Source organism: Microcebus murinus, chromosome X (assembly GCF_040939455.1).
Source record: "Microcebus murinus isolate Inina chromosome X, M.murinus_Inina_mat1.0, whole genome shotgun sequence".
NCBI classification, from domain to species: domain Eukaryota; kingdom Metazoa; phylum Chordata; class Mammalia; order Primates; family Cheirogaleidae; genus Microcebus; species Microcebus murinus.
The window spans coordinates 56,588,824-56,615,981 of record NC_134136.1 but is presented as its reverse complement, the minus strand read 5'-3'; the positions used below and the strand labels follow the sequence as shown (position 1 = coordinate 56,615,981).

The following is a 27,158-nucleotide window of genomic DNA, read 5'->3' as shown; positions in this document are numbered from 1 at the left end:
CATCAGTGTTATAGCTGCTAATCCTGAAGAACACGTTTTAAATCCAGAAAGTGTAGAAATGATTTCTCAGGTTGTTGATTCTCTTTATAATCATGTACTACAACAATCAGGAACAAGTGAAGAACTTTATTATCATATGAAAGACACAAACAACTTCTTCCCTAATAAGGTGGCTTCTTTGATTATTAGCAAAGTTTTAAATTGTCCATTAGAAACAATTCGCTCAAAAGATGCACCTGCTCATTTCTTTGGCGATCTGGACGTTGGTCGAATTGTTGAAAGGTTGCATGAGCATGCTGATAAAATGGAGCCTGAGCTAGAGAAAAAAGAGTTAGATCAAGATTTAACTGGAGAGGAACTTCCAGTTAAAATAATTCCTCACCGTGGAAAACAACCAATCAATATCGATCCAGATATTGTTGCAGAACACTTAGGAGTTATTTCTGTGAAAACGCAGCCTATTGAGAAAATGCAGATAAATTGCTTATTTAGCACTGGATGCAACATAGAAGCACTGAGAAGAGCGGCAATAACTGGGAGGAGATACTCAAAAGACTCATCTGCTGCAAGAGACAGGAAGAAGGACAGACGAGTGTCATTGGATAATAAGGGACAACTGAATGTGAAGCCATTGGAGGTAAGTGCAAAAGGCAGTGATGAAAAAAAGCGAGGGGCTACTGAGAACTGGCTGTCCTCCTGTGACTTCCTTCCTCAGGGAGGTCTACGGAATACATTTGCCAATGTGATCAATTTGCTCCTACCCAGCCCAGTAGAATTGGGTGCTCTTGATTCATCTGATGCAACTCTCTGCCTTCCTAGAACTTACCCCATCAGCTATTTGGCTCTGAATAAAGGTGTCATGCTAGTTTTCGTTAGCCAGTCAGACTGCACTGCCATTTCTTAAAGAATGGCAATACAGGGAAATACCCTTAACAGCGAACCAGACTGAATGGAATTGTAGTCCTCATTTGGCAGCTTAGAAGAAATATAATCTTTTACAATTCTCACAGTTGTTGAGTATGGATATGCATTATAGTAGTACTCTATGGGTGCAAAAGGGCCAGTCAGAACCACAGCTAAACCAGCCTCTACTAGTCATTTAAATCCTCTGACTTAAGGCTCCCCAGTAGTAGTGTTTTTTTCTTAGCGACATTCATCAACAAACATGAGACTGCAAGCTCTTTAGATTTCATCCTTCTTATTTCACTTCCATCATATAAAACTTTGCCCAGATATGGAGTTACATTGATCCAGCCCCACGTTCTCATTTAGTACCAAAGCCCCTTGGCATAAATGAGCCTCTTGCACTGATGGTGAGCTTTCATACTGAAGATGTGGCCTGTGGCTTAAAAACTGAGCAAAATTCTGTAAAACCAACCTGCCTGGAGTATAAAGCATGTTTTCCTTAGCATTATTTTCCAACTCACTGAACTAAGACTCAGAGCTAGTAAATACATTGATGGATACTTCTTTAAGTCTCAAACACTGAGATTGTTATGGGCTGGGACACTCATGGAGTCTCCTTGGTCCTTAGTTTCTGGAACCAGATGAAGGTCCTTTCCAGCTCCAAGATGTCCTTGTCTCTCTGGGTTCTCAAAATAACATTAGCATTTACATGATAGTCTTCATTTATATGTAAGTAATTCCTTGGGCACAAGATCTGTGAGACTAAACTGTAGGACATTACCCCAAGTCTTAATCATCTGCAGAAATATGTCACACTTCTTATTCTTGCTTGCCTGCTCTCTTCACTTGCACCCTTTATCAGTACTTTAACCATCTCTTTATAGCCCTTAGAAAGTTGGAAGAGAATATTTAATCCAAAACAATTATCCCTGCCACACTTAATGGGAGCAAATGCAGTCTTAGGGAAAGTTAAACAGACTTAGGCAGCACAGCTAAGACAGATGCTTTACAGCAATCTGGACAGCAATGCCATTCATCTCAAGATTGGGGGTAGAGGTTGTAGAAAGAACAACAGAAGAGTTTAGGGAACCCAGACGACTCACCAGCTACTCCTTAGTCAGGAATCCACCAGCAGAGGTTTGTTTGCTGTTTTGAGGCGCCAAAACATCCCAACACATCAGATACATGCATATTAAAGGCCCATATATTTCTTGGTAACTCATGGTAAAGAGGGAAAAAAAGGCCCATACAGTGACAAATTCCAAAGCCATTTAGCATTATTTTTTGGTTTGAATTTTGAGCGACTGTTCCTCTCCATCAGCATAGATAATCAAAATTGATTGTTTCCATTTCTTAGAGAGTTCCTTTGTTTGGTTTGCACACAAGACATTCTTTTAGGGAAACATTTATTGGAAAAGCTAGTGTACAGTGTTTCAAAGAGATGATGAGATCTAAGATTGATAACACAAATTAATTTAAAGGTTTCGTAATATCATCAATGGCTTTGGAAAAGGGAAAATTCATTTACGTAATTATAACGGTCTCTTCCTTGAGCCGTCTTTAACTTTGCAAGATGAAAAGTGACATTTGACTATGGAGGTGAGGAGAAATGAAGATTTATTTTTTGAAGCTTCTTTAGGAAAACATGGTCAAAGAACTAGGGGCAGAGGGGTGAGGAGAGAACATTCCAGGGCCTTCACAATTTTGACTATTATTCATCATTTTAAAAACTCCAGGTCAGCCAATATCTTGTCTTTCCTCATGGATATATCTGTATTTAGATTAAATTATGACTAGTTCCCTACTAAGAAGTTTAGAAAAACATGTTCTCATGGCTAAGTCTGTTATAAAACCTTTAAGGTAAATGATGAAAACGGAACATAATTACAGTATTTGTGCATTTTGCATTTCTTGGCAAGTAAAAAGTAAACTGTGAAGCAAAAGAAAGAACCTTAATCAGGTTCTCTTCCTTGGACTGGAATGACATTATTTATGAATGCAAAATCCTTTGAAAAATGAGCAAATACTGCTTATGATATACATTTATTTCTTTTAATTATATCATTAATATATAAATACAAGACATTTGAAGAGAAATAATTTTATTAAATTGAAACTGGAAACCATATGAAAACTGCCTTATTACAATAGAAACACAGGAAAAATGACTGAGGCAATTGTTTCTAACACTCATTGTCTCTTCAATTCCAGATAGCTAGTAGGAATTCCTTTCACAATCTAATAAAGCCTGACATCACCAAAGTAGAACTATTAAAAGATGTCCAGAATAAAAGAGATCTTATCATTCGGCTGGTAGCTCATGATATTGATCAAGAAGAGTCAGTAAACGAAGTAGAAGAGAGCTTAACTTCTGATGAAGATGAAACTATTTTACAAGAAGTTTTAAAAGAAGACTTTTCAGAAGGCCTACTTGAAGATCAAGTAAAAGAAGACATGAAGCCCACTGCAAGCTCAGTGGCTCTTCCCACACCACCAATGAACAAGAGCAGTGTGAAAAGGTTTCCATCTCCAGACAACAGTCGTCAGTTCAAATCCGGGCTAAGTACAAAAAGTACTGAAGCATCTCTAAGCCAAACAGAATGTGAGGAGATAAAAATAACAAGATCTTTCTCTAGAAATAATGAAGCTACCTCAAAATCTACAACAGACACAGACAATTCTTTATGGAGGAGTAGGACGCACTTTAGTGTAAGTGAGAAATGTGACTATCAGTGACGGGATTTCTATGGCAAGGGTAGAGGGTTTCACAAACAGTCCCAGCAATGTAGGAAGAAATGGGATTCAGGCAGTCTCTCCCAACTCTGATATTTCCAATAAGAGGGAAACGAATCCAGGAACCTTGATCAAGTAAAAGGAGATCATGGGAAGAGTCCTAGGTTAGACAAGAACACAAGAAAAACAGAAAATAGAAGCCAGTTAGGAGAGATGCAAGGTACTTATTTAAAATGGTAGCTTTCATACTTTTTTGTACTCTGGCTGGTAAATACTCATTGAAAGTTTGGTGCACAGAAACTCCATGCCAGTGGGCAGGACCAAAAGATGGGCTGGACATAAAAAGATTCATGCAAATTCAGCCTATCTGGGTTAGATTTCTGGCTCTGCCCCTTACTAGCTATGTGACCTTTGGGCAAGTTTCTTAGCCAACTTTTTTACTTTTTTCCTTTCCAACTTGTGAACTTGTGGAAACATAGCAAGTTCATCAAAATAAGTTGAATATTCCTCCTACAATCAGCCTGTAAACCCCACTATTGCTTTGACGTACAACTCCTATGTCTTGTTCCCTATCCCTCTATTAATAGTCTAGGCCTCACTAACCTCTTGGGTTGGCCCTACCCGAAAAGTTGTAGCATACCCTATGTTTGGAGAATACGTATGATTCAGGATTTCCTGGTGAAATAATTACCTGGATTATCCATTTGCAATGATGCCCAAGTTAAACCAGAAGCTTCAGTGAACCGAAACCAAAACACAGAGATACAACCCTGTTCAATTCAGGAGCTCACTAGGCCAGTTTCCTTAACACAGACTCTGCTCTATGTTCTGGGAAGCCATGTGAGATTGCATGACCAAACTCAGAGTACCTGGTCAGAAATGCTGGCTATGAAGATAACTAAGGAAATGTTACAGTAGATTTTACTTGATTTATTGTAAGCTCTACTTTGTATAATGCCTGCCTTGTATTTTTCTAGGAAGAAGAAATGACATCTTCTACAGAATCAACATCTTTCTTTATACACAGAATGATGAGTTCTTCCTCATATAACGAAGAGGATTTGCCTTCATTTTCTAGGTACTATCGATTAAAGCGATATGAGTTGGCTAAGAAAATAGAAGTCTGAAATGAAAATGATGCTTACAGGAAGAATAAGGCCCTCAAGTATGTCTGTGAGGAAGCCAGTATTTAGCCCCTGAACCTCCCCTCACTCTCCCCTTCTCCTGGTTCCCTGCCGTGGCTACTTCCTGGGCCTCCCCTTCTCATCTTCTCTCCCATTCCTATTTATCTGGCCCCTACTTCCTTCTCCTGGGACATGCTTTTCAGCAAAGTGATCTATTTAGTATAGTTAGATCAAGTCATTCATAGGTGAGGTTCCTGAACCTGAGAGACAGGCACTGGGTCATTAAGAATTGACTAATGTTCCATCTAATGGTCCATCCAGAGGGGTTCTTACTTAGTTCCTTAAGTATATAAATACGCAATAGTATGGCGCTATCAGAGGAATCCCAAGAAGGAAAGGGTGGTACAAGTTGCAGCATTCAGACAATAATTCTCCAAAGCAGTGGAGTTTGAGTGGAGCCTTTAAGGATGGGTAAGATGTACATAAGAAAAAGACTATCCAAGTTGGGGAAGGCTATGGGAGCAAAGGCTAGACTGTGTGGTATTTATAGGGGACAGAGACAAACAAAATACATTATAGACTTGCAGTCTGATTAACACTTTTGTCTGGCATAGCCAAAAAATGTTTAAAATTATTTTTCCATTTATAAGAATATTCACAAACCTCAAGGGGTAGCACTTGGTATTATGGGAGAAACTGGGCATAAGGAGCAAAATCTACCTGGTTGTAACTACATTCTTTTCCACTTAGCACTATGAAATTAAGATTTCTTTTTTACCTGATGCCATTTTAGGACATTTACTCCTGGCCCACCATTGACAATATCACCCCTCATGATGGTTTTAACATAATTAGTAATATAGGCAACTCTCAATTATTTCTATCAATGGGAGAGAAAAAAGGGGCATATATAAAACCAAATAGGCCGGGCGCTGTGGCTCACGCCTGTAATCCTAGCTCTTGGGAGGCCGAGGCGGGCGGATTGCTCAAGGTCAGGAGTTCGAAACCAGCCTGAGCAAGAGCGAGACCCCGTCTCTACTATAAATAGAAAGAAATTAATTGGCCAACTGATATATATATAAAAAATTAGCCGGGCATGGTGGCGCATGCCTGTAGTCCCAGCTACCCGGGAGGCTGAGGCAGAAGGATCACTCGAGCCCAGGAGTTTGAGGTTGCTGTGAGCTAGGCTGACGCCACGGCACTCACTCTAGCCTGGGCAACAAAGCGAGACTCTGTCTCAAAAAAAAAAAAAAAAAAAAAACAAATAAAGTCAATGTAGTATTTTCATTTGCTTTGACAACTCAGAGATACATTATTCCTGTCTGTTTCTATGTGCACAATGAATTTACAGATTGTTCTTTGGCTTAACCAGTATTCCTCATGTATTAAATACACACAAAATGAAATGTCTTTTACTTTTTGTTTTTAGTAGTGATGTAGACCATCTCCAAGATCCAAGTGCCAAAATAACAGAAGGTTGGACTGATTTTTTTTCTTAATTTTAATTAGATAATATTTAAAAGACCACTTTGTTCATTGCATTGATGAAATTGCCTGTTGTCAATTGTGAAGTTAATAGTGGGTTTTCCAGTGAGTTAGCTACCTTAGGGGACTGCTAGGTCAATAAACTGGATACCAGGAGCCAACTAGATTGCTTTGCCTGACTCACTACTAAGATTTCATTGATGATTTGAGTGTAGAATATGTGGTGTGATATTATGAGTTTACTGTTACTGTGCTTCTCTGGGAACTAGCCAGTAATTAAGGGTTTATCACATCATCACGTCCATAGTTTAAGTAGGGACCAGAGCCCATACTACTAGGATTTTATCATCTCTTTAAGAGTATATACTTGATTTATATAACGACCCTTGCCCTACTAAAATATATAAAAAGCTTTTAAAGCTAAAGATTAAACCTATTCGGTTACATTAAAATCTAGCTAAGGTGGACCCGACTTTATTTTTTCTCTCTGTTAGAACTGACTCATTAAAATATTTATGTGTTGAGGTTTTGGTCCTCTATTTGTTGAAACCTCAGGATCAATGTGGTTCTAGCAAGGACAGCACTGGACTAGAAGTAGGAGTGTCATGTTTACTGTAAAAGTGGCCTTGAAACTCAAACCACAGGGCTAGAGTTGACCTTGACTATTTCAAGCCTCCAACCTACTCAAGGAGTTAAGAAAGCTATCCTCCCAACCCAGGAGTGGAGATAACATTCATTAAAAGATGAACCATAGAATAGCAGTAAGTATACCAGAATTCCATGAATATGTCATAGTCAGAAGGTGATATATCACTGATATGTATGCTGAATTGTGGAATCATGGGATGTGACAGCCAGAAAGAAGCCATCTAGTATAATTCCCTGGTTTTGGAGATGAAGACACTGAAGTTCAGGGTAGAGAGATGACTTGTCCAAGGTCATACAGTGTATTAGAGTATACATCCCAAGTCTCCTCAATCTGAATCCAGTGTCAGTCAGTATTTTCTTCAACTTCATTGCTTAAGTGTCATGCTTAGTGCCTGTATCCTTTGGTAATATAACACCTGCACAATTCATTCATTCATTCATTCAGCAAATATTCACTGAGCACTTTCTTTATGCTGGACACTGTGCTAAGTGCTGGGGATATAGCTGTGAATAAGATAGACAAAGTCGTTGCCTTCATAGGACTTACATTCTAACTTGGAGTAAGTATGTTTATGTCAGGGTGGTGGGATATAAACATGATAATTCTAGACAGGAATAAGTATTTCCCACGTCACCTAGGGATTACAGAGCCCTCACAATGGATAAAAGTCCCTAGATAGTCTGGACACGACTCCCCCTCCCCATGACTTCTCTGACCACCTCAGCTGATGATCCCTATAATCACTCCACTCCAGCCAAAATGACCTCAAACATGCCAGGCATTCTCCTTTCTCAAGGATATTGGCACTTGCTAGGCTGCCTGTATAATTCTTCTCCCAGAGATCTGCAGAGTTCACTCCTCACCTCCTTCAGGTCTTTGCTCATATATCACCTTCTAAATGAAGCCTTCCCTGACCAACCTCTTCAAAATTGCAACCTCAGTGCCACCCCAATATGTCCCATTCTACGTCTCTGCTTTCATTTTATCCCTACCGCTTATACCACCTGATAGACAGATTTTTATTGTTTATTAACTACCTCCTCTCCCTGGAATGTTAGCTCCATGAGGGCAGGGATTATCTGTTCACACTACCCCCCATGCCTAGAAAAGAGGCACATAGTAGGTGCTCTGTAAATACTTGTGGAATTCATATATGAATTTGAAGAAAATGAAGAGTACACATGATAGAGAGGAACTGCCTATATTTGTTAGTTTGGTCCAAGAAGTCCAGAAACATCTGACCTTAATGACAAGAAGGAGAGAGCCACGGGAAGATTTGGAAGCAGAGGGTCTCATGCTCAGGATACAGTAAGTGCAAAGAGCCCATTGGTGATGAGCTTGCCATGTTGGAGGAAAAGAAAGGTCATTCCTGGAGCACAGTGAGCAGGAAAGTGATATAAGATGAGGCTAGAGAGATAGCCAGGGGCCAGATCATTTAGGGACTGTTGTAGGCCATGGAAAGGAATTTGGGGTACTTTCCTACTTGCAGTGGAAAGCCTGTGGATGATTTTAACCAGAGAAGTGACATAATCTAATTTATGAATTTGAAAAAAAAAATCCCTTTGGCTAGAGTTGGGAGAATGAGCTGAGTAAGGATAAGGTTAAAGTAGGAAGACCAGTTAGGAGGCTGTTACAACAAGGCAGCCAAGAGATTACAGTGGCTCGGACTAGAGGTCGCAGTGGGAGGTTGTAAATAGTGAACAGATTTGGAAAATACTTTTAGGATTGAGTCAGCAGATCCTGCTGCTGGATGGGATGTTGGGGTGAGGAAAAGAGAAACATCAGGCTGATTTCTATGATTTTGGCTTGAGCACACCCGTGTGGCTGGTGGTACCATTTGGTAAAACAGGTAACACTTCGAGAGGAACAAAAGTGAGGAGGAGAGTCAGGACAAGAATTCTATTTGGACTATGTTGAAACTGAGAGGCCCATCGGACGTTCAAGCAGAGAGATCGCACAAGCAGTGCCTATTGAAGTCTGGATTCTGCAGGGAGGTCAGGACTGGTGATACACATTCTTAGCTTCACAGAATAGACAATAAAATCTCAACTTGATTCAGATTATCTGGGGCCTTCAAATACACTGAATTTTTCTATGCCCTTTTCATCAGAATGGCTTCCTAGGTATATCTGGAGGGGTCAGTATGCGTTTAGCCTAGACTCTTAAAAACTGATATTTGGAATGATGGCTCTGAGTGGCCTCAGTCATCAAAAAAGTCAGTTCAGATGTGTGCACTATACAAAACTTCCTAAGGTAGAAAAGTATGTTCTGATGTTTTAGAATAACTAGCAACAGATGAGGAAATTTACAGGATATTCTGGTTAACCACTTTCACCAAATAATTCAACTATTGGGACCTCCCTCTTATTCAATGTCACTGAGGTTTTATTAACAATACATTTTTTCTAGAACACAAGGCCCAAAGGATAATCAAGAAGAGTCCTCTCTTCTTGGTCCCTTATGGTTACATATTTATAAAATGCATATCAAATACATACACATTATTTTATTTCATCCTCTTGTGAGAAACTAGGCACACCCCCATATGACAGATGAGGAAACAGAGTCAGAGAAGTTAGAAGTAACTTGCCAGTGATCACTCATTTCTAAGCAGTGAAACTAAGTGAAGTCCACTGCTCATTTTACTACCAGCTGCCTCCCTAACTGTGGGTCTTTTTGAAAGTTCTCTTGCTAACATTTCTATCTTCTTGGGTGAATTTTAGTCACTGGCATATTGATATCTCCTCAGACTCAGAGTGGTGCCTCAGCATTCTCCATATTTTACAGGAAATACTGATTTCCTACAACCAGCACCTTCTTCTCTCCCATTCCTTTAGCTGGAAGATTTGTTCTATGTTTTTAAACTATCTATGACCAGAGAGTTGTAGGGTTCTTAGAAACCATCCATAGCCTCTCTCATTGTACAGATGATTTGCCCAGAGTCCCACAGAGTGTGAGTGGTTGTGCAAGGACGTGCGGCTGGTTTCAGACCCTACCTGTCTTGGCATTCTGGCCAGTGCTCCTTCTACCACATCTCACTCTATCTTTCCCTGGGTCTGAGTAAAGAGCCAGGAGCTGTGCCCAGCATTCTAGTGATCTCACCTCTCTCAGCTTTCACTGTTTATCCAATTTCTATGATTCTTTGACAAATGCATTGAGATTATTTTTGTACCAATCATCTCTACATGTTTCAGAAATAACTACTTTCCAACATTGTCTTTGATCACAGAAAGTATTGCAGTTTCAGAGAATGCAAGCCATGTTGCCGTAAGTATTTTTCACTGCCCCATCAGGGTGATGCATGGTGCCTTGACAGAAATGGCCCAGAAGTCAAAGTGAAATACGAGGGACCACCTGTGCAGTGTGCTGCCAAGGGCTTCCAGAAGCACTCCCGTGTTGATACCTTCCCATAGCCAAATATCTCCCAGCCAGGGCTGGCTTCTGGGGCCTGAAAATCCCTTCATCAAAGTCCTCACCTTTAGGTTAAGTCACAGAGTAAGCCACCATTGCCCTTATCCCCATAGCACACTTCCACTCATCAGCATTTTTTCTATAGCCTCTGGAGAAAAGCCAAAAGGGAGTGAGTCACATGACACTCGCAGGCAGACCAGATGAGAGGCCTGCTGGGGGCAGAGATCAAAGAAATGCTCAGAGAAGAGGGGCACTGCTAGAGCGAAATGTGTGCTGACTCCAACTGTTTTCCAGTGTCGCCAAGGACTGGCCCTTTATAGGCAGCTTTCCAAAACACTGGCCAACTCCTTGCTGTGATCCCAGGAAACCCCTTTCTCTAAGCCCTCTTAGGAAGTCTCCCATGAGGCCTGATTGTACAGATCATCTCTGCTTTGTGTCATTTTTGCTTTCCTCTTGGTTCGCTTTAATTCCCATCCTGGCAAGTACATACACACACACCACCATCACCACCACCACCAACTTTCCAGTCACTTCACATTTATCAATAATAACATTGATTTGTCAACCTCAAGCTTTACTCAGAGGCCACAATTTCCAAGTAAGACTATAAAGAGGAGAGGTAGAATCCTGAGTCTGGAAGCCTACTGCCAAGCCATTCCTTTTGCCAAGCTGATTCCCTGGTTTGTCTGGACTTTCTTTGCTGATCTCACTTGCTAGGTTTTTTTTTTTCCTTTGTAAAACTATAGTTAAAGATATTCTCCATTAAGATACTCAACATGCTTTATTGAATAGCAAAGAAATTCCTTCTGGCATTTACCTCCATGAAAACAGTAGTCTCTGTATATATGAAGACATATGTTCTCCAGTGTCAGGCACAAAAAAGAGGCCATTATCTTTCCCTTAATGCGAAAGTTCTTACTGTGCTCTACAAGTCCCTACATGGGCTGCCTACCACTTCCCTTCCCCACATCACTGTTCTGTCACTCCACTCCAGCCACACTGGCCTCATTATTGCTCCCCTAACATGCCAAGCATGCTCCCACCTCAAGGCCTTTGCATTTACTCTTCCTCTGCCAGGAACTCTCTACCCTCAGATAGCTGTGCAGCTCACTCACTCATCTCCTTCAGGCTTTTCTCAAGTCACCTTAATGTGGCCTTCCCTGTTACCCCATGTAAAATAAACACACACACACACACACACACACACACACACACACACACTATTCCCCTAATCCTGCTTTATTTTTCTTTTAGAGTTAATTCACCATTTAGTCATTCACTCATTCAACAACTGTTTATAAGGTGCTTGCTACCTGCCAGGCAGTAGAGATTCAGCAGTAACAAGGCAGACAAAAATCCGTGCCCTCACCCTCTAGTTAATGATATATTTACTTGAATATATATATATATATATATAATATTCATGAAAAGCAAGGATTTGCCTGTTTCATTGACAACCACATCCATAGCACCTAACACAGTGACTGGTGATGTACAGTAGCCACTCAACAGACATTTGTTGAATGGACTAATGCTTTAGCTGCCAGAGTCAAATTTAGTCTCCACATCAGTTAGCCATGAATCTGATTTGTGAACTACTACACAGAGCAGAGCTTCTCAACCCTGGCTGCACATCAAAACCATCTTGCAAATCTTACAAACAACTGACGCCAAACTCCCCCACACCCTCAGGATTCTGATTCCATTGGTCTGGGTTGCAGCCCCGGCAGTAGTGGCTTTAAAAGTTCCCGAGGTAATGTTTTGTTTTGTTTTTTTAATGTACAGCCAACACTGTGAACCACTGACTTAATATACTCCTGTCAGGGATTTGGTAGCTACTGCCCCTCTGGCTTCTCAACCTGGCTGCACATTAGAGCCACCTGGAGAATTTAAATTCATGCCAATACTTGTCCCACCCTCAGGGAGTCCTATTCAATTGGAGTGAAGCCCAAGCATGTGTGTTGTTTAAATTTCTCCTGGTGGTTCTACTGTGCAGCCCGGGTTGAGAACCACTGCTTTAGATTTCCCCTGTCCAAGTTTATCCCTTTAAGTATCCTACTTTGAAATGTCTTAATCTATAATCTGCCTCAAATGCTCTTTGAAAACTTAGAGTCAAGGCCGGGGGGTGGAGGGTGGCTCAAGCCTCTAATCCTAACACTCTGGGAGGCCGAGGTGGGTGAATTGCTCAAGGTCAGGAGTTCAAAACCAGCCTGAGCAAGAGTGAGACCCCGTCTCTACTAAAAATAGAAAGAAATTAATTGGCCAAATAATATATATATAGAAAAAAATTAACCGGGCATGGTGATGCATGCCTGTAGTCCCACCTACTTGGAAGACTGAGGCAGTAGGATTGCTTGAGCCCAGGAGTTTGAGGTTGCTGTGAGCTACGCTGACACCATGGCACTCACTCTAGCCTGGGCAACAAAGTGAGATTATGTCTCAAAAAAAAAAAAAAATAAAAAGCGTCAAATTGTTAATGCTCTGCTCTCCACAAAATCAAAACACACTTCCCTCATCTCACACGTATTTAGGCCTTGCTTCATTGATTTTCTACTTCCTTTTGAACTGCTACCACCATGGATTGGCTACCCTGTAGCCCAGCCACCTGCCTCAGCCTATTCTGTGCCCTTCTGAGACCATTCTGCCTCTACATCCCCAGAGGTGATAAAAGTCCACAGAAGAAAGCCAATGCCTTAGCCATTATCTCCCCTTTCCAATACATTCATACTCCTGCAGCCTCACCTGCCACTTTCTTGCTCAAGAACCCATGATTGCTGAGAATTTCTTAAAAGCAGATTGGAGTGGTAAAATACAAATTCCTCCCTCTCCCTCTCCCTGTCAGACCTCTACTATCATTATCTTCCCTCAGAGAAGGACCCCATAATATTTTCTTAATTTTTCCAAGCCCCAGGAGGGAGGGGCAGGCATGGCTGGCATGTTTCCGTGACGTGGGACACCTGAGCCCCTGAAATGATCCTATAGGGGCAACCGAGGTCTGCATCCAAGACTGGGGCCCGTGCTGAGTGTCATGAACACTGAGAATTGTGAGAAATCAAGCGTAGGAACAGCCAAAGCCTCAGAGAATAATTCTTTGAGACTGCAGAGCACAGAGATTGCTGTGTAGGATGCCACAGTGGCTGTGCTCCATCCCTTGAAGGTCTCTAGTTGTTTCTAGTATTCACTTTCCAACAAAGGGCAGAGGCCTAACATAGTATTTCGCTTTTGTCTTCACAGTTCAGCACACTATATCAATGTGAAAGTATCCTTAATCCACATACTTCAGATGCTGCTGCTGCAGGTACAAAATATCTATCATTTTATAATACAACTCTCAGTTATGTCATTTTAAATATAGACCGTTTTTTATTCACCCTCCCTGCCTTACAGCACCTCCACCCACCACCAGTTTGGGGTTGAAAGAATATCACCTGCTATGTATACAGATTGCGATTTGCAGGTTATTATGCAGTTCTCTGACTTAAACCTCACAGCAGATGGGTGAGGGGTACTAGAAGTAACATTAGGTTCCAGCGATGTGCCAGGCATTCTCCTAAGTGCTTTTCTCACATCTATACTGCGAAGCATTATCTCCATTTTATTGACAAGGAACCAGAGTCACAGAAGTGAAATGTTATAGCTTACCATACCATGAGTCCTCAGCAAGTTTTCATGTCCTATTTTACAGAAGCCTGAGGTTGCACAGCCAGAAAATGGCAGCACCAGGGCTCAAGCCTCACAAGGCTTGCGGCTTTCATCACACACACCTTCTAGCCACCAGCCAGGGGCTACATATTCTTGCCACTACCTCCCAGAATTGAGCAATGATCAAGGACAGCCTGCAGCGTTCAGTAGCAAGTAAAAAAGACGCCATCTAGTTTTCCAACTATGTGCCCCACCAAGTAGGAAAATCACATTCTTCTGTACCTTTAGTAGGACAGGGATACCTCCTCCCAAACCCTACCATCTGCACAATGCAGGAACTCCCAGGGCAGGTTATCAATTCAGATAATTATTTTTGCTCTGATAACAGCTTTTGGAGGAAGAAATGCACAAATGGCCAAACTCGTGCTAACTGGACAGCTCATGACAGGAAAAAGCACATTCCAATATTGCATTACTAATTGGAAAAGATAAGCTTTTCCCTTTTTGTTCAAGGGTAAATTCTCTATCTACTACCTTAGCTTAAACCCTAGATTTTTGAGGTTCACAAGGTTATACTGCTGGAGAAGATAAAAACTAGGTAACCACAAGAAGTATAAGAGAACATAATCTTTTACAGGAAATAAGAAAAGATGTGCTTTATGATCCTGTACCCTGTGTCTTTTCATGTGATATCACATCCTGTCATGATGCATCAGCAACATAAAGTTCATTTCTGCCCTTACAGATACAATAACCATTTTGTTACCATGTACTAGGATGTGCTTTTAAGAGCCCTATGCACAAAACAAGTGGTGCAGAAAAATGGGTCCAAATGGAGACCACACAAGTCCTTTATAGCTCACACAACAAACAGATCACTTCAGGTCAACTGAAAATTTACCCAAAGTGGATGAAAAATGATGGCCTTTTGAAACGCACTACTGCTTTCACCTGGACATGCTGAAATGGATGCCCACACTTGAGCTGAAATTTACCTTTTCATATGGAATTAGCTCATTAGGCTTTTCAGACAGACATGCGCTAGGATGAGGGAGGCAGGCTCTGCAGAGCTGGCTGGAAAAGCATCAGGGCACACAGAGTGCAGAGCTGGCCCCAGTGCCAACTCAGGCCACTTTCTACCCATGTGACCTTAGGCAAGGTATCTGGCCTCACTGTCCTCTCTTCTTCTTTCACAGGATTGTGGAAAGAAGCAAATACTCTTTAGGAAAGCACCTTAAAGGCCATAAGTTATTCTAGAAATGCTTCTTTCTGAGCCTTAAATTATCAATCCCCTAACATGACAGCTTCAATTGGAAAGTCCAGTAAACGTCTGTATCTCTTTTGGTTTGTTCACAGATGCTAAGCCCAGTACTTCCAAACAGGGCTTTAAAATGATGAAGAAGGTATCATCAGCTCTGTCAAAGGTGTTTTCAAAATCGAACACCAATCTTCCCAAATCTTCCCCACCCTGACTTTCTAACCAGGACAGAAGTTGAAGTGCCTATACCTGACATAAATAAGCATGCTGACCTTCCTCCAAAAATAAATGGATTTTTAAGTATGACATGCTATCCTACATGCTGATCCTTATAAATACTGAAGAGAAAAATACAAAACACAGCAGGAGAAAAGAAGGGTTGATACATGCTTTTACAATCCATTCTGGCTGTGGGTCATATACAGATTCAACGCCCAGGCACTGTGGTATTTAAGCTCTGCTCCCGAGGGCCCTACAGTCTTGATGGGAAGATAAGACTGACAAGCAAAAGTGTGACACCAATGAGACAGTATGTCATCAAGTATTTCAGGTGCTCTAGGGGGTTCCAAGAAGGGAGTCATTGCTGTAAGCTGGAACAGTCAGGAAAAATTTCCCAGAACTAGAATTGAACCGACCCTCAAAGGACCGGTAGAGTTTAGGTGGGCAAGGAAAGCTCCAAAGAGGCTTTCACCGTGGATCAAACAGCTATATACATCCTGCTATGCCTGAACAGTCCAGTTCAGCACTTTCCAAGAGAATATTCTGGGAAATGGGATTGGCTATATATGCACAGTCCACTACAGGAGTCACAAGCCACATGCGCTTATTGAGTCACTAGTGTGATGGAGGACCTGGGTTCTTCATTTTATTTCAATTTAAATAGCTACATGTGGCTAGTGGCTCCCTTACTGAACAGTGCAGGTCTAGGTAGTACATGGCCTCATGGGCACAAGCCAATTCAGGGGAGATTGAGGGCTTCCCTGTAAGTTCGTTTCCAAAGTCTATCCCTGAACATCTAGGGCAGGCAGTTCAGAGATTTGACTCCTCAGAGGGGCTGTGAAGCCTCCAGGTGTCCTCTTGACCTCTCTAAGACACATGAACTACTGATGTGGCCATTGGGCAGCTCATGCTTTTCAGTCATACCCGTTCCCCTGCAATTGCCAAAACTCACCTGATGGAGAAAGGACAGGCCCCATCTAGAACACCAAAGCCAAGTAATCACAAAGAGCAAATCAGAACCTGCACGCATCAGCTGACCTCAAACACGGTGCTTGGCTACAAACAGCTTCATACACAGAAACACCACTCTGGTATGGAAACCACCACTCTGGCCTCCGTCTATCCACTCAGTATACAAGAAAATGCTCACTCAACTAGTTGTTCTCATACCCTAGCCTTCAAGAAGCAATGTCAGAGGAAGGTCCAGCCTTATCCAGAACCCCACAGAGAAATATTTTTAGGCAAGCAAATTTCACTTATGGTGTACCTAGTCCATAAATGTCAGGTTAACTGAAAGTTAGAAAATAGAATGGCAAGCAGTTCTACTCCCCAAATATCACCTACACCCAGACTTGGATGCTTCCATCTGCTTATTCATTCTTGCCTGCCCTTACATACTGAAGTTCATCACATGTAGTAACATAAGCTTTAAACCCATTTGTTAAAGGTCCACAATAATGACAACCACTGATCTTACATAGGGCTTTAATTCATTTTTATTAATAGGTAATATACATTCAGTACATAATTCAAAAGTAAAAAAGATACAGTGAAAAGCAAGCCTCTCCCTCCTCCTTTCCCTCCCCTCCTCCAGCTGCTACCTGTTTGTCTTTTCTAGAAGCAATCTCTATTACTAATGGATGAAGTATCCAAGATAGTCTATGGCAGCGGTCCCCAACCTTTTTGGTGCCAGGGATCAGTTTCATGGAAGACAATTTTTCCATGGACTGGGGATAGGGGGGATGGCTTGGGGATGATTCAAGCACATTACATTTATTATGCAGTCAAACCTCTCTGCTAGAGATAATTTGTATTTGTAGCCACTCCCTAGAGTGGCTACAGCATTGCCGCCTCAGCTCTACCTCAGACCATCAGGAATTAGATTCTCAAAAGGAGCATTCAACCTAGATCCTTCACATGTGCAGTTTACAGTAGGGTTCAAGCTCCTGTGAGCATCTAATGCCACGGCTGATCTGACAGGAGGTGGAGCTTATGCGGTGATGTGAGTGATGGAGAACAGCTGTAAATACAGATGAAGTTTCACTCACTCACCCACTACTCACCCCCTGCTGCGTGGTCCACTTTCTAACAGGCCATGGACCGGTACAGGTCCACAACCCAGGGTTTAGGGACTTCAGGTCTATGGGACAGCAAGTATATTAACATCTGACTTTACAAAGAAGTCTAATTGTGTATCCTCCCTCAGAAAGGCAGAAAATAGGGACAGGCAGAGAGATAGAGAATATCAGTGTGTGCTTATATGGAATCCACTATTTCCTGGTGGCACTACTTTGATCTGTTTCTATTCTTGCAATTGTAGCTTCAAGTAAACAGCCCGGCCTCATTTTCAAAATGCTTTTTGTCAAAAATATGAAAAGTTGAGGACCAGAATGGTAGGAAAGGTACTTTCATAGCTGTTCAAAGCCTGCTGGCCAACATATATTAAAAATGTATGACTTAGTATCTACTGTCCTTGGAGATGGAACCATTTAAATATTTTTAAAAAGACAAAAGCACTACAAGGAAAAATATACAAACAGCCTCACTTGCAATGATAGAAGATGCAAATTAGAATAACCTGAAGGTATCACAACACTCCTTCCTGAGAAGGAAAAAAGTAGTAAAATGGTGAAATCCAGGGTTGTCCTGAATGTACGAAAAGAATTACACTTGAATTCTACAGTGATCATGGTGCTGCAAATTTGATATTTCTGAAAAGCAATCTGACAATACGACAAGATTTGATTCTGTCTGTTCTTTTGGACCTGATAACTCCACTTTGACGAGTGTCATCCAAAAGAACCTTAAAGGAAAGGAAAAAAATTTAAAGGCCCTCAGTATAAAAATGTTCATAGTGGTACTATTAATTATAATAAAAACTAAAACAATCCAAGTGGGAGACTGGTGCGGTGTATTAGCAGGAAAGAATGCTGTGTAGGCACTGAAAATGATAATATAGTGACAATATATAAACACATATAAATGCACCTATAAGTGAAAACAGCACACAGAGTAAGACATACACTCCAATAACAATCACACAGTATACTTTACCATTTAACAGTCATATGGTGTACTAATAAAAATTCAACAAACTTCGGGATCTAAATAATCATGAAAGTCCTTTTGCTATTTTGATAGCTCCTTGTTAATAAATCCCTTCCTCTTGAAGAAACATTATCATAATCATCACCAACATTTCTTAAACAGATCCTAATCCCAACCTAACGTGAATGGAATGACATCAAACGCCTCAGCTTCTCATGAGGCATGAGAAAAAAAGCAAGCATTCATTCAGACTTCTTCAAACAGCTTAAAAAGGCTAGATCATCTTCAATAACCCCCAAAGTATTCCAAATTCTAAGTTGGCAAAAAGTAACCAAATTTTGACTGATTTTCATTTTAGAGAGCATATTGGTTTCACTTTAAATACACAATATAAATATACAATAACAACAGCTATACATCTCTGTGACAAGTGTATATTTTAGAATAATATAATTCAGGTAGCATATGGTTTTGCCCCTTTATAAGACCTGGCACATAATTTCAGTATTTTTAATGATACATCTAGGGACCAGTTATCTTCGGTGACATACTATTGGTCATCCTTAATTTATGGAATATCAAATGCTTATCACAAATGTAATTGTCAATTATTTCCTGCTGAAAAATAAGGCCTGTCCTTATAATCCATTTTATGATGCAGTTCCCAATAACACCTGCAGAAATCAGGGGCCACTTATTTTGTAAAGGAAGAAGTCTAGGTTAAATCCTTCATAGTGAAAATAATAAACCCAAAATTATGTCTTCTAAATTTACATTTTCAGATAAAATAAAAAACACCAGGAAAGCTTTGGCTTTATTCTTAGGCCATAACAGCACAATGCAGAGCACTTTACACTTCACTAGAATACCATTTAGGCAATGACCAGGTTATTCCTTTCAAAGAGCTTCAAAATATGTTTACAGAAAGAATGGCCTATACCAGACAAGGATTATTTCCAATTTAGGATTCACTGAGTCCATAAACTGCCCAAGACAGGAACTTACTGGGTACATGTCCCACTAGATTAGTGGGAGCAAAAAAACAGAGAGATGCACTCAGGTGTAGACCACATCCAAAGAATATTGACACACCAAGAACTAAAAAGCATCATTTGTGAGCATTTTATTCAATGTGCCTGTTTAGGTTTGAGGTCACTGGGAATTTGTCCACCAATGAATTCCAACTGTCTTCTGTGAAGTGAACCCATGAAAGCAAAAAGTAAACATTCACTGTTCCCAAAGCTTAACAAAAACCAATGGCTAGTGGGTTATTTCAGGCTTGGCCCAGTGCAGGGTATATATGCATTTCTCAGGTCTCGGACTGCAGAGAGCATAACTGAATGATGGCCACAGCTGTTGAGCCCAGGAATACAATACTGTTGTGACTGAAATACAACATGGCTGAAACCCACCACCCATCACTGCATTTTCAACACACCCAAACTCCCCACGTGCGCTTCTTGGTGTGGCAGACACTAAAGCAGGCCATTTCTATGTGACACAGGACTCACCTAAAAGGTGACTTTGGGTCAGGGATGCTGTCAAGGCAGAGCACCAACCTCAGAGAGGATGGCAAGGAGTAAACCTGCCAAAGCTTCATAGGTGTGGCACCTAGACAGTGAGACTTCATGGGTTAGAACAAGACAGTTCATTACAACACAGCAAACAGCATGAGCATCAGTGCAGTTTCGCTCTCCAGCCCCGCTTCCCCCATGTCCCACAGGCAGTGCAATGGCTCAGGTGGATGCTACGCATGCAGGGGTTTGCATCGCAGCTGAGGAACCTTGGGCCAAGGGTTCAGGACTTCCTGGGCAATGAGAAAACAAAATAATGCCCCTCCCCTGGGAAGTGAGCAGTTAAACAGTAGTCACACTGTGGCCACCTTGCACTACTTGGTTGCCTTTGTGACTATCTGCAGCAATGGCTCAGTATTAGGAGATGGATAAGTCTTGCAGTTTAAGACACTCACCACAAATGTGCAGGGGTGCTCAGGGCCCATGATGAACTGCCATTCCCAACAGACACATTTGTTCTGCTGAAACGTTCTTAGAACTGCACAATTCGTGATGGATGTGTTATTTAGCTTCATCTAACCGTTCCACATTTTATTCATAAATCATAGCATCATTTTGTACACACAAATAATACAATTGTAATTTATCAATTTACAATAAAGTAAAATAAAAATAAATTTGAGAACTGCACCCCACAGCCTAAGACTCTTCCCTCTCTCCCTCCCTCCTCCACAGGGGTTAGACGCGCATCTGGGCTCTCCCGGAATCCTCTGGCTCCCTCCTCATTTTCTCTATGGGTGTTTTCCCTAATAAATTTCTCATATGTCTAATCCCATCTTGGCATCTGCCTCTCAGAGAACCCAAACTAGCACAAGCAGTGGTCCAAACAAACAGGCATGATGAGCTGCAAGGATTTCTGTGGAGATAACCTGGGAAAACTGGGCGAATGGCCTTGCAGGTGTGCTTACTCAGACCTTTAAAAACTCTTGGCAGAATAAGTCCTGCAAAGATAGTGGAGACAGCTGCATAACTTAAGAGTGTTAAGTTGTCTTGATGCCCTACAGCAGGGTAATGAGAAATGGGTGACTTCTCATTTAACATGGGTGAATTCTCAGTTAAAAACGGCTAAAGATTGTAAGAGAGCCAGAGGGCTTCCATGGAGGTTACCAGGAGAACTTCACCTCGTGCAGTGGAGGAGCAGACACAGGTGAGCCAAAGAGAACACATGATCGAGTTGCAGAACTCCAGGGAGATTAAACAATCGATATTGATTACGCAGCAGGTCTGTTTGCTGAAGTCAGGGCCAGGCGACTTCATGTAGTTGGAAAGACTCTGAAATGAGGGATGGGAACATCTGGCCGGACAGCCCTGGGGGTGCGGGCTCTGCAAATATTCTTAGTTTGCAGAGGGGCCCACACTGCCCTAGTAGAAGCCAGCACCTCCCCTGTGCCAGAAGATGCCGCATAGGCTGTGCTCCACACTGGGCAACCAGTGGGCCCCTTCAGAGGAGCTGTCCCCAGCCCTCCCTCTCTTCCTTATTAAACTGGTAACTAGCATTTAATCCCAGCATGACCTGGCTGAGGAAGTACTGGGCCTAATAAAGGAGAAGGGAGTACACATCAAAGAGCTTCGAAAGTTAGGGGGCACTTACTGGCAGGAACAAAGCCAGCACTGGGTTTAGATTTTGAGAGTGCACAGCAAGAGTGCAGGAAAAGCAAGAATTCAGAGACTTGGAAGCACTTACTCAGGATACAGGATTTATATTTACTCCTCTGGCAAGGGTCACAGACAGTGAGAAGTGTCTACTATGGCAGATCTCAGAGGCCTGGTGAGAGTAATGGCCAACGCTGGGCAAAGTAGAAAGGCCTGAGCTGCCCTGGCAAATGGCAGAGGAAGGAATGAAGGGAAGTAGGTATGCTGGAGTAGACGGATCACAGGAGGTCAAAAACCCCACCAGAAGACATCATTCCACGACAGGGCCAGAGGACACCCCATGCACCAAGGACATCAGGAAGGCAATGGTGAGAGGGGCACCAGTATCACTAAGATTAGAGGTGACCTCCTCTGCAGGCCAGGACTGACAGTTAAGAGAGACCATCACAGATCTCGGCTCATCAACACCCAGGGCTATGGTGGGACCCCCAGAGTTACAGAGACCAGGTAGAGATGCATAACCTCCAGAAGGCAGGAGGCTGCATATACCACAATGAACCACAAGGTCTAAAGGACAGTCAAGGGGGCTTTACCTTCAGGGAGTTATGGAGACGGCTAAATGAATATGGTGTCCTTAGGAGCAATATAGTCAGTAAACATGGGTATTGCTCAGTATCTACAAGCTGAGAAAGAGTGGATGAACAGGAGGCAGAGGCAGGTTCCTCCAACACAAAGTCCTACTGCCTTGCTCAGCTCCCAGACTTCAGCCCGTTTTCAGATCCGGAGAGTGCCTGGGTCCCCAGGAAGGACAATGGCAAGTATGTGATGATTCACCCAGTACTTCCTCGAAGGGACCTACAGCCACTTACTTGGGTGTATATACGCTGTGGAAAGAATACCCAGACATTCAGAGGAATACTGGACTCCAGATCTACGTTGATTGGCACTTGGAGAACCGACACATCATCATGGCCCCAGTTAGACTGGGAGCTTATGGAAGCCTAGTAATAACTGAAGTGCTGGCTGAAACAGGGTTCACAGTGGGTCCGCTCACCCTCCCAGTGGCCATTTCCTAGCCCCCAAGAGTTGTAACTGGAGTTGACTTTGTAGTTGGCAGTAACCCTTGCATGGCCCCTCGGCCTACTGAGGTAAGAGCTGTCATAGTGAGGGAAACCAAATAGAAATCTCTGAAATTGCTCTCCCACCGCAGACAAGATAGTAAATTGTGACAGTAAATGTTGTATCAATTTGCCTTAGACTACAGTACCCAGTTGTCCAATCAGACACTAGTTTAGGTGTTGCTGTGAAAGTATAGTAGTCCCCTCTTATCCTTGCTTTCTTTCCATGGTTTCAGTTACCTGTTGAATGCAGGTAACTGAAATGCAGCATTCAACAGCTGTCGGAAACTGTAACATACAGTAAGATTTTGAGACAGAGACCACATTTGTGTAACTTTTACTACAAGATTGTAATAACTGTTCTATTTTACTATTATTGTTGTTAATCTTACTGTGCCTAATTCATAAACTATCACAGATATGTATGTACAGGAAAAAGCTATATGTAAGGTTCCGTACCATCCATGGTTTCAAGCATCCTTTGTGGGTCTTAGAACATATCCCCTATCAATAAGGAGGGACTACTATACTTTGTAAATGTGGTTAACATCTATGATCATGGGACTGCAAACTGGTTCAGCCTCTGTGGAAAGCAATATGGAGATACCTTAAAGGGATACAAGTAGATCTACCATTTGATACAGCAATTCTACTACTGGACATCTATCCAAAACATCAAATGACACTCTACAAAAGGGACACCTGCATCCGAATGTTTACAGCAGCACAGTTCACAATCGCAAAGTTGTGCAAACAACCCAGGTGCACATCAATACATGAGTGGATTAATAAAATGTAGTATATGTATACTATGGAGTACTATTCAGCTATAAGAATCAATGGTGATATAGCACCTCTTGTATTTTCCTGGATAGAGCAGGAACCCATTCTACTAAGTGAAGTATCTCAAGAATGGAAAAACAAGCACCACATGTACTCATCAGCAAATTGGTATTAACAGATCAACACCTAAGTGGATACACAGGAATAACATTTATCGGGTGTCAGGCGGGTAGAAGGGGAGAAGAGAGGATGGGTATATACAAACATAATGAATGAGATATGCAACTTGTGGGGGATGGTCACGCTTGAAGCTCTGACTCGAGGGCGGGGGGGCATGGGCAATATACGTAACCTTAACATTTGTACCCCCATAATATGCTGAAATAAAAAAAAATCTATGATCAATTAAGCAATGACTACCCTTGAAAATGTGGGTGGGCCAAATCCAATCAGCTGAAAGCTTTAAGAGCAAAACTGAGGTTTCCTTGAAGAAATTTCTGCCTGTGTCCACTCTCGTCCCGTGAATTTCAGGCTGCCTAACCAAGCCCCCACAACTGTGTAATCTAGTTCCTTGCCATATACATAAAAACCAGACAAAATGACCCAGCCAAGTGCATGGGCCTTTGTCACTGGATACCAGAACTGACACGATGGGCACATGATCAGAGCAGCCACAAAGGCTGAGATGGAAGCCGACAGCATGAACTCCTGCTTACCAAGGAGACCTAGCAGGACTCCTCTGATGGGTGACTCTAGCTCAACTCACCTTGGTCTTGAAGATTCTTAGAACTGTACCAGAAGGCTTCCTACCCACCCTTCCTTCTTTCCCTTTTTTCTCCAAAGCTTACACCTACATTATAGTCTGATAGCTTTCCCAGACTCCTCCACTTCCCCATCTTCCCTCAAAATCTCCTGCACATCTCATCTAGGACTCAGACTAACATAGAGACAAATCTAACTTAGTGTACTCACTATTGAAGCTCTGTTCTTCCATTCTGCTTGGTCAGAAATTCAAGTTTAATAATTTACCAAGGGGTATTAAAGGTCCTTTGAGCTAGTTCCTGCCAAACTCATAACAGACTGGCAGATAAAAGAAACCTAAGCTCAAAATGAGAAGGAATTACCCAGCAGACCACAGAGATTTCTAATGGAGCTAACAAAGTCTCTCATCCCAGAAGGAGCAGCTACTTGAACAGTGGACTAAACCTAGAAGGTAGCCTGGTATGTCTGGAACACAAAAAGGAAGCTGACTAGCCAAAAGGTGGAAACAAACAAAATATCCACCTACCAAGGAGTGGATAAACAAAATGATATAGCCATAGAATGGGATACTATATAGCCATAAAGAGGAATGAAGTACTGAAACATATTACACTGTAAATGGACCTCAAAAACATTATACTCAAACAACTCCGTTAAAAAGTGGGCAAAAAACATGAACAGAAAGCTTTTCAAAAGACAGGCAAAAGGCCAATAAACATGGAAAAATGCCCAATGCCATTAACCTTCACGGAAATGCAAATTAAAACCACAATGAGATATCACTTTACCCCAGTTAGAATGGCTTTTATTAAAAAGTCCAAAAACAACAGATGCTGGCATGGATGCAGAGACAAAGGAATGCTTATACACAGTTGTTGGGACTGCAAGTCAGTACAACCTCTATGGAAAACAGTACGGAGATTCCTCAAAGAACTAAAAGTAGACTTACCACTTGATCCAGCAATACCACTACTGGGTATTTACCCAAAGGAAGTCATTTTATCAAAAAGATACCTGCACCCAAATGTTACTGCAGCACAATTCTCAATTGCAAAGATGTGTTATCAACCCAGATGCCCATCAATTCATGAGTGGATTAACAAAATGTGGTATATGTATACCATGGAATACTACTCAGCCATGAAGGATGACTTAATGCCTTTTGCAACAATATGGATGGAACTGGAAACTATGATCCTAAGTAAAGTATCTAAAGAATGGAAAAACAAATACCACATGTACTCACTATTAAATTGGAACTAACTGATGAGCAAACATGTGTGTAGAGGAAAGTATAACTCAATGGAAATCAAAGAGGGGAGGGAGAAGGAGGGGATAGCTGAAAACCTACCTAACAGATACAGTGAACACTATCTGGGTGACATGCAAACTTACAATCATGACTCAAGCATTACAAAAGTGATCCATGTAACCAAAAACATTTGTACCCCCATAATACTTTGAAATTTAAAAAAATTATACTAAGTTAAAGAAGCCAGACACAAAAGGCCATGACTGTATGATTCCACTTCTTTGAAATTCCCAGAATAGGCAAATCCACAAACATAAAGCAGATTGGTGGTTGCCAGGGACAGGGGACCGGGAGGGCAGGGTAGGGAGTGGGGCCAGATAGAGACTTAACTTATTGCTTAATGAGTACAGGGTTTCATTTGGGATGAGGAAAAGGTTTTGGAACTAGATAGAGGTGATGGTTACACAGCACTGTGAATGTACCCAATGCCAGTGAACCGTTCCCTTTAAAATGGTTAATTTTACCTCAATACAAAGAAATAAATAAATTGCAAAGAAAAATGTGAAAGGAGACATATCAACTAAAAATGATTTTAAAAAGTGAAAAAGACATTTAAAAAAATTTTAACACAGGGGTTAGGGAAGGAGCTGGCTGATTTTAAGAATCCTTTCACATTCACACTGAGCTGTCTAAACCTAGCATACCACACTTCTCACTGCATAGTTCTACCTGCCAACTGGAAAGGTCCTACGATGCTGGTTCTTCAACATCTATTAATAGCATGAAGACTAGACTTCTAGAGTTGTCTGGTATTTTCCCTTTCCTGGCAATTTCATCTTAAATTGGGGTCTGTGGGTCCAAGGGTCTACACGAACCAAATTCGGGAAACATATTCTGGTAAGTACCAAGTATATTCTCAGGGACAGTGAATTGTGGATATGTGGCTATTGAAACTACAGCTCTTTCAATGACTCTAACATTCAAGGGATTAAAAGAATTCAGCGGTTTTATACACAAAAATAGTAACAATATAACTGAATTTGACTGCATTTTAAAAACACAGTTCATTTCCAAATCTAGTGAGCAGCTGAACAGGCTTCAGTGATGCCTGCGGTCCCTGGGATTCGAGGAGTCCCGCTCCCGGGAGCGCCGGGCCCTTTTATGCCTGTGGGATTTGTCATGGCTCCTACTTCTACTTCTATGACTACGCCCTTCAGAACGCCCGTTGTTCCTGCCAGAATGTGTATCTGAGCTTCGCCCTCTGTCCCTGTCCCTGTTCTTTTCTTCTCTTGCCTCCCTCCTACTTGAGGACTTGTGCTCACGTTTGGGTTTCTCCTTCTTCGGCTCCCTCTCCAGGTCCTCTGCTCCACCACGCCAGGTGGTCCTGGCCTCAGGGGAGGCTGAGTAGCGCTTCCGGCCCTCCTTGGACTCTGGCTTCTGAACTCTCTCGGAGTTCTTGCTGCTGTGCTTCTTAGGGCCAGGTTCATCCTTCTCCTTTATTGCCTTGCTTCTGGGTGATGAAGAGGAGGACGGCTGCTCTGCCTGTACTGCCCAGTCAGTCTTCTCCTTTTCTTTCTTTCTTTTCTTTTTTTCCTTTTTTT

The 27,158-nt window shown here is 41.9% G+C and overlaps 1 protein-coding gene across 2 annotated transcripts in view; it reads right to left on the bottom strand.

Moving 5' to 3' along the window:
• Positions 1–27,158, bottom strand: part of LOC105871725 (RNA binding motif protein X-linked 2) — a 63,997-nt gene that overhangs the window by 26,761 nt on the left and 10,078 nt on the right. The window contains exon 6 of one of the 2 annotated variants that reach the window (XM_012765186.3): positions 26,880–27,158. In XM_012765186.3, the coding sequence (XP_012620640.2) occupies positions 26,880–27,158 (279 nt within the window). The other variant, XM_075999382.1, reaches the window with a different exon arrangement.